Source organism: Dipteris shenzhenensis, chromosome 5, assembly GCF_047967505.1.
Source record: "Dipteris shenzhenensis isolate YYH24624 ecotype China chromosome 5, Dip_SZ_1.0, whole genome shotgun sequence".
Classification (NCBI taxonomy): Eukaryota; Viridiplantae; Streptophyta; class Polypodiopsida; order Gleicheniales; family Dipteridaceae; genus Dipteris; species Dipteris shenzhenensis.
In genome coordinates, this window is record NC_141600.1 from 58,855,133 (window position 1) to 58,863,919 (window position 8,787).

An 8,787-nucleotide genomic window follows, 5' to 3' on the forward strand; every position below is an offset into this window, starting at 1 on the left:
AATATTCAAGTTTTGCCCTTAACTTTACTAGCACCCAATCAGTTTGTTGTGAGCAGGTGAGTCCCCAGCCTAGAGGATAACCAAGATGTCGAATGAATTGAGAAGCGGGGACAATTTCCCCACACCACAGAAGGTTGTGCCATTCCTGCGCATGTAATGGCAGCAATTTTGATTTCTGAAAATTTACCCAAAAGCCAGCAGCCAAACCATATGTGGGAAGAGCATGCATAATCATGGACAGATCAGCCCCAGTATTTTTTGGCACACACACACACACACACGACATGCACGTTACCCATGGCCTACTCTAAGAGGTAGGGGGTGTCATGCCCCCCAAGGCCACATGGCATGCCACCTTGCTCCCTTAAGAACTCTTATATATATATATATATATATGTAGATATGTGAATATGGTCCGAGAACGTATTGTCTTTTAGCATGCGATGAAGTACGTTATATCTGCGTGGACTTCGTCCAAGATAGCAGTTCTCAGTTTCTGCCTCGGTATATTTGTGGGATTGCGGTTGCATAAAACCATCAAGAGATTAGCTGCTAAGGTGCTAGAAAAACTCAAGGATGAAGACTAATGTTTGCGACGTGGACATACGGAGTTTGGAAGTAATGGCACTTGTATTCGTGGATTCGAGTGCCGATTACACGAACACACGGGGTGGTTCGAGCCAGCGGCCACAGCTGGTAGGAAGGACTGGCCAAAGTTTATCCTTTAAAGTCACATCAAGGATGAAGAACATATTTTGCTTGAAAATAATAAAACTCATCTGTTCGATCCGCAGAAGATTTTGATTTTTCCAAGCTGTCTGAAGTGCGTATTCCTGCAGTGATTACTCCTGTTAGGTTGTGATAACCTATTTATTGTAATTTATGGCTCTTTGGAAGAATAACCTGTCTCAACTTGGGGCACAATATTCTAGGAAATTCCTGTGTATTAAAATTTACAATGATTACTACTTCCAAAAGTAACGCGGATCTCTTATTGGTAGTTTATAAGGGAAGGGTCTCTTACTCTACTTAACAATTAAGAAAATTAGCACTTGGACTTGTATGCCATTGGGGTTTGGAGGATAGGAAACAAGCTAAATTTTGACAACTGTGGAGCTTTTCGGTGAATCCATGTTCTTGTGGTTTTTGAAAGCGACCTTTCATTTTTTCTCAGCACTTCCATTCTATGTATGGGTTCGTAGTGCATCGCGCCGCTCACTTTCTAGTTCAAATTTCTTGTTAGGAACGTTGTCCGTTGAAACAATGGGGTAATGAACCAGACCTTCAATTTGTTAACCTCAAAAATAAATTCTATATAGTAAAGGAGGAAGTGCAGGGAGGTAGGGGAAGTATAGGGCTTGTTTATGAGACTACTCCTACAAAAAATACTACGCATGATGGAGTTGTGGTTTTTAAACTTTTGCTTGTGGCCCTAGCAGCTATCTTTTCTACGTTTACCAGCTTAGAAATGCTCGTTTGGGAGAGATCGAAGTGTACTCTCACCTTCTTAGGGAGTAAGATTTTGGATGAAGGGAAAGTCGACAACTTTTTCTCCTTTGGTGCTAGAGGCCAAGTCTGCCCTTCACCTCTAAAGGTTTGATAGAAACTTTATACAAATACCTTCATACCTGGGGGTGTGGATATGTGTGTTACTGTAAGAGCATATGTTTATATAATGCTCTACATTATGTGTGTTTCCGTAAGAGCAGTGGGGATGCTATGCGTGATGGAGTTTAAGGTTGGCAACCTTGTGGAGTACTATCAAGAGGTGAAAACGTGTCTGTTAGTTTGGGCATGTTCATGTTATTGTCATAGACTCGTAGGTGTGGCCTACTAAAGTTTTTTAAATAATATGTGTGGGTTTAGAGCGGTGCCCTATCAGCTATCTTTTCCAAGATTTAGAGCTTAGAGATGAGACCTAAATGAAATATTATTGTCTTATGGGTGTAGCTCGATGAACGGAAGGGTGGAAATGAGGAGGAATATCAATTACAGCAAGAGGGGCAGCTGCACATCTTTTATTGCATAAAATGGCTCCTGTTGTATTAAGACATGTATTCAAGCAAAGGCGAATGTACTAATAAATAGTGGCACTACATATGATTTTTCAATATTAAAACCCTAAGAGCAGCAAAGTTTTGGCCCATGAGATTCCCCGAATTATGGAGGTGCAGAAGGCCAATGGATCATCTATTGTTCCCAATATGTATTGAAGTAACCGGGCTTCAAATTGAGGATTACCAATTCCAGTTTGTAGTTGACATGGGTCTCATGGATGTGATTTTTGGGTCTGGTATGTACATGTGTTCTCAAGCAGGTTAAAGGCAGGAGATAAAGGGAAAGACTATGAGCTTCATAGCTATAGGGCGACCTAATTTTTCCACATCATAGCTCATTACATTGGAGAAAGCCGAAAGGTTGGCGTGGACTAATGTAGAGATGTTAACATTCTTAATTGACCGCAGGACAGCAGGAGTGGCTACTCCAAAACTATGCACAGCAAATTGCAAGGTGCAGAAGGTTTTAGGTGTGTTTCCCAATGCTCTTCCCAAGGGGAACCCCTGACTAGGTATGTGGCATATGTGATTGCGCTGTGGTCAAGTGCAAAGGCAAAAAACCAACATGCTTATAGGAAATCTGAGGCTGAGCAGGTGGAGGTACTCAGAATGTCTATCGGCTAGCCCTAAATTAATCGCTATCAAGAATAGATATTTTATATTCTGTGCGAATGACTTTCTAGGTGCTTTGAAGGGGCAGGAGTAATTCTCCAAGACTGACTTATGCCTTTTCGAAATTATAGAGGTATGCCGTTTTGGCTAAAAAGGACCCCACCCACACTTTTCAAGCTTCGATGATCACAAGAATACAGGACACGTTGAGCATCTGGACAAGCTTCTTGAGGTTCTCAGGGTACACCAGCCATTTGCAAAGATGGCTAAGAATGAATTTGCTCAAGAAGAGGTGGACTACCTAGGGGCACATTGTCAACCAAGGATGGGATTATGGTGGATCAAAAGAAGATTGATGTGGTCAAAGGCTGGAAAGTGCCTCAGAATAGAGGCTAAATATGCACGCTGAAGCTTAAAGCAATTTCGAAAGGCTTAAAAATTGCATTACTTACAGCACCATTATTTGTACAGCCAGATTTCAGTTTATCATTTGTTGTAACAGTGGATGCCAGTGGAAATCCGCTGGGTGCAATATTAAGCCAAAGCAGTGGTGTCATTGCCTGTGAATTTTGAAACTAGAAAGTTTATGATTGCGAGATGATCCATCACCCATACCATGCATGATAGGAAATCGCTAACTTGTTACACCTCCAATTGATTGAGTATACACACTTTATGTCCTCAAAGACTACTTACACGGCATCTTGAATCGCTCAGTTGTTCTCAAAATTTTTTTAACTACATAGGCTGCAAAAGGAGTGTGCGACAAGCATGGCTACCTATGCCTGCCACGAGGGAAGATGGTATCTGTATGGTAGTCACTTGGATATGATGCATGTATTCCTTCTTTACCTACTACGTGGGCATTTTGATGGCATTTATGTGGTAGTCGACTGATGGACTCAATATGCACACTTCATATCATATAAGACTACAAGCTACTTACATGGCATCGCAACTAGCTTGATTGTTCTCAAGAATGCTTTTTAATCGCATGGGCTGCCAAAGGAAGTGTGTAGCAGGCATAGCACGTTTCCGTCAAACGTTCGGCGGACAAGGTGGACACAAAGTTATGTCTGAGTACGCCTTGGAGCCTTGTAGGCAAAATGAAAGAGTTAACGATGGGCAAGTTAGACACAAATTTATGTCTCAGTATGCCTTGACATTTGGAGATTGACAGGCAAACGAAAGAGTTCACAAATGCTACCTTAGGCATTATATTTCTGACTAGCAAACTAATTGGGTTGAGTGGTTCCATCGTGCAGACTTCAGCCATAATTCCACACACCACATGTCAATAAATATGATTTGTTTCTTTACTCTTTATGTTTACAATATAGATGTAAGGGAGAATAAACACAATGCTGATAAATGCAGGTTGCCCAAGAATTTTGATGTTGGAGATTATGTATATTTAAGGGTGCATCCCCAGCTAAAATCCAAGCAGAAGAGGCTGTAAGGAGTTGGCTCCTTGATTCTATGGTCCTTTTTTGCTTGTACACGAGGGGGGACGTAGCTGATGAGCTGGTTTAAGTATCTAAGATGCACAGAGTATTCCAAGTTACTGTGCTTAGAGGGTGTGTTGGGTGTAATAATCGTACTTCTTCAACTTTATGTTCATTTGATGATGAGGCTAGAATGATCCTTGAACCACTCCTTCGGGTATAAAAACAAAGTATTGAGGAATTGTAGGAATTCTTGGTGAAGTGGAAGTGGTCACACGAGGATGACAACAGTTAGATGGAGTCAATGTTTCATGTGCAATGGCCAGACCTTTGAGTGTGTTAAGGCAACAGCTTGTCCTCAGTGCCAGTCATCCGTATGTACATATATGCCATATCAAATCATTGATATATAGGGCCTCCATCTGTTGGAGGCTGTTTTCAGATCCTATCAAGTATTGTTTACAGCTCTGCATATCCTACGGTCAGGCTGCTATTAGTGGCATAATTGGGGATTCTTTCTATAGCAGCAAACATTTACAATCAAGCTATTACTGAATTTCTGCATGTACCAATGATTATGGCAGATTACTGTCTATGAGGGCAGCAAGTGGACTGTGCATTATCAGCAGCATGTGACTTCCATATTGTACGGTGAAAAATTGTAGGTCCCATGAACTAAGAAAACTTAGGCTATCTGTGAAGATGGTCATGACAGACCAAGGCAACTGACATCCATGAATGTTGTAAAGTATGTATTGTGTTTAAAGGGATACTTTAACGATAAAAACATGATTGTGGGTTCCATTAAAGTACTAGGGGCTCAATCAAACCTATGAGAGTTCTTCTTCTACCAGCACTTTTCCAAATGACCAATATGAATACTGGATGCAACACCCATTTAGTAAGGCTAACTTGTAAGCAAGGTCACCAATTCTTTGAAGTATTGTGAATGGACCACAATACCTTGGGAAACAACTTTACATTAACATGGATGGAATATAGCTTGTAGTCAAATGCTTTTGCACTATTATAGGTAGACTACTCTAAAATTGGAAGATGCTCTTCCCAATCTGTTTGCCATTTATTAACATAAACACGCAATATGTTCCGAAGTCTGATTGACGCATTTTGTCTGACCGTCTGATTGCGGATAAGCAGGCTTGCTTATATTTAACTTAGTTTTCAACTTTTGAAAAACAGCACACCCAAAATGTCTATCAAACTTACTGTCTCTGTCACTAACAATAGCAATAGGTAAACCATACAACCTGAAAACTCCTTAGACAAACAATTTTGGGTTTTCACATTTTTCTAGTTGTCACGAAATGAGCCATCTTGATTCACCCCCACAAGTCATGGCTTTTAGGTGTTCTCAGTAAACCAATAATACAATCCATAGGGACTTCTCTATTTTGCCAGATGGAATCTCTAATGAATGCAACAAGCTGCCAAACTTGGCACTTAACAACATAGAATATAGTCTTGGACGTCCTTATTCATATCGGTCGAGAAGAACTATCTATTCAAAAGGGCATGTGTCTTTTGAATACTTGGGATGCCCTCCACTTTGGACTATCATGGCACTCATATAACAATTGGTGCCTAGTGTCTTTATCATCCATAATACAAATTCTACTCTTTTGGAGTAGATAACCATCTACTATGGTACACTATTCCCATTTCTATCCTTGCTCAATATCAACTATAGTACTTCATCAACAAACAAGCATATTTACTTCATCTTGGAAAGTGTTGCTATTGTCATCAACTTCTGATGTTTGTTCATCAACGCCAAGTATAGGTATTGAAATTGTAGGATGGCCAGAGCCAGGGTGGCTTGGTAGACAGTGATCTTGTCCTAGACGGGTGGACTTGGCATTATTGACCTAGAGATGCAAAGCAAAGCCCTCTTGGGTACTAGTTGTGAGAGGCCTTACCTCGGGTATGGAACCCTGGAAGCTCCCACTCTAGCGGGCGCTTCTTGGAAATACGCCTTGCACTGGGGGACAGTGGTAGCAGTCCTATAGGTGGATCTTCTCTGAGGTCTCTGTTTCATTGGCTCATACCCCTGTCACGTTAGCTTGGCAACAGGTTTCCCGGATTGAGATCCATGATGCAGTTCAGGCCACCCATTCACGCCCACCACCTCCCTCGGAGGATGGTGTTTGGGAGACTGTCTCCAACATCATTGCTTGGAACATTTGGGTGGCCAGGTGCAGCGGGTGATGGGAGGCTAGTCAATTTCTCCGACGGCTACTCTAGTAGACATTTGGCAGGATATCATCTTCACCTTGTGCGCCATTTGGGAGCGTGGTACTTCAGGCTCGAGAGCGATTGTCGAGAGATGGGAGTGCTTCTGCCAGATATGGCTGGCAGAAGTTTTCTACACCCTTTCCGCGAGGGGTATTCATTGGGCATATAGACCACTAGCATGGTTGCTAGCTCCTATTTCGGAGTCTCTATGGGCGATGAGCCATGAGATCCGAAAACGGATGGTTGTTCTTGTATATGGCAACCCACTTTTCTGTTTTGGAAGCTAGTTGTATGGTTTTCTCAAGTATTAATAGAATTCACCTCTTCTTGGAAAAAAAAAACGTTAGGATGGTCATCATCAACAAATGAGACCTCCATTGGGCCCCTTTTAGTAACCACCTTTTAAATCTTGAAGTAAAGGTGATCATGTTCACACTTATGCTTGAAGGACTACAAGATATTCATTATGAATTCTGTGCATCTGGATATTTGCATGTAGGACTTGCATGTAAGAATCACATGTAGGACTTGCATGTAGGACTTGCATGTAGGAGTTGCAAGTAGGACATGCATGTAGGAATTGCATGTAGGAGTTGCATGTAGAACTCGTATGTAGGAATCACAAGTAGAACTTGCATGTTGAGGATTCCTAGAGATATTATTCCTAGCCTTATGCAAGTACAAGCGGAGCTTTGCCGCTACTTTACACACACATTCTGTACTATCTAAGTTCATATTAGCACAGAGACAACATACTCCCGGATCCATTTTATTACCCGTCCTCGGGTTATAGCTTATTGCGAGCATGTAGCTGGGTTGCCATGTCTTTAGTCCAATGGCTGTGGAACTTGTGTCGTGCCAGTCGATCCTGCTGTAAAGCCTTGGCACCATACAATTTTTGCTCAGTTTTCAGGTAGCCTGTATCCACCATTTGTTCGAACAGAGATATGTGGCGTGCTTTTAAGAAGATCACTCTTTGATAGAGTCGGCTTGTAGAGCATCGAGCCATTCATTGGGATTGAAACTGAGTGGTGGCAAATGGCTATGGAGGTAACATGGGACTTCCAGAATGTATTCCAATGTTTTGCAAAAGATAGCACTTAGGCGAAGGAAGCGATCAATGTTGCTGCACATTATTTGGTCACGCTGTTGAAGTGCTTGGATCATTGTGCCTTGGATATTCCATTCTACACCAGAGTATGGTTTGATCATTGGCCAATTAATGGTGCGACCTTTATCCAAAGTGTGTATGTTGGCTTCCCATTTTTAATGTTGTGGAACTATATAGAACTTGGGATGGGTTCTGAGACATGGAGGTGCACGTAGGTACTCTTTCAAGAAGATTATATCAAAGAGCTTGGGATGGTGCCAATCAAGTTGTGGATCCAACTTGCTTATCTAACCTTCACTAATTTGATGCTGACGAAGGTTGGTAGGAAAGTTATCCAGGGTCCATCCACCTCGAGTTTTCATATCACGATATTTGCTCCAAAATTCCTTGGTGGGGTTACTTGAAGTGGTATCTCTCAAGATCATGCCCATCATTGGAACTTGGCATGGGAAAATTGGATTATCTGGATCTTGATATTCAAAATCAAATACTGTATCATTTTCTACTGATGGAAGCACAAGTAGTGTTGGAGGTGATGACGGGGCAGGGAGAGAATCTGGTGACATGGGGGAGAAATATGGAAGAGTATTAGTTGTGGAAGGGAGAGTAGAGGGGAGGGGGGGAAGAACTGGGCAAATGGTTTGAGCATCTTGGTAATCCTCGAGGGTATAATTAGCAAGGGAAGGGAAGAAGCTAGGTGTGAGGGGTTCGTAAGTTTGTGACTGTTGGGTTAGTTGAAAATGGTGAGAGGCATGAGCAAAGAGACGATGGAGGGAATAGATGTTAGCATGGAGATCGGGAAAGGTTAAGAGGGTGGTAGCAGCAAGGGTAAGTGAGGTTATGAGGTTGGTAGAGAGAGTGGTTAGATATGGGAAGTTGGATGTGAGATAGGCCCTGTCATCTTTCGACACTTCTTTTTGCTGGTGCGATGGGATCATAGTTGCATGGGTGGGATGTCGGTTATGTCATGCCTTGCAAATAATAGTGATGGCCTTTGTAGCAATGGCAACAAACCAACAATAACCCTGAGGGGAGGACTACCCATGAGGCATACATATGCAATGAAAGCATCTATCCTGAGTGCTATAAACCTGGCATGTGTAGACATGCAGAAGATATTTTTCTCATCTTCGGACAAGTCTTGGCAAATTATGCACAGAGTTTTGGTCCCTATGGAACATCCCATTTGATTGTTGGATGAGCGGATATGATCTTGATTTGGAGTTACTTCCATTGGATAAGCATGCGTGCGCTGAGGTGATCTTCCACTTGTAGAGCAGCTACAAGCTCTTGGTACACCACCATTGTG

At 42.1% G+C, this 8,787-nt stretch overlaps 1 protein-coding gene across 1 annotated transcript; it reads left to right on the forward strand.

Moving 5' to 3' along the window:
* The first annotated feature begins 582 nt into the window (after positions 1 to 582).
* LOC147902244 (uncharacterized) lies at positions 583 to 3,308 on the forward strand. The gene is made up of 3 exons (XM_087375206.1): positions 583 to 696; positions 2,466 to 2,527; positions 2,801 to 3,308. The coding sequence occupies exons 1-3, from the start codon at positions 622 to 624 to the stop codon at positions 2,853 to 2,855; spliced, it is 192 nt and encodes a 63-aa protein (XP_087231332.1). The 5' UTR covers positions 583 to 621; the 3' UTR covers positions 2,856 to 3,308.
* The last annotated feature ends 5,479 nt before the right edge of the window (positions 3,309 to 8,787 follow it).

Bases quoted from the DNA above. Each gene is read 5' to 3' on its own strand.
- LOC147902244 (XM_087375206.1), top strand. From the start codon at position 622: ATGGCACTTGTATTCGTGGATTCGAGTGCCGATTACACGAACACACGG. The intron at 697-2,465 runs GTAGGAAGGACT...AATTGACCGCAG, and splicing joins CGAGCCAGCGGCCACAGCTG to GACAGCAGGAGTGGCTACTC. The intron at 2,528-2,800 runs GTGTGTTTCCCA...TCGAAATTATAG, and splicing joins CAAGGTGCAGAAGGTTTTAG to AGGTATGCCGTTTTGGCTAA.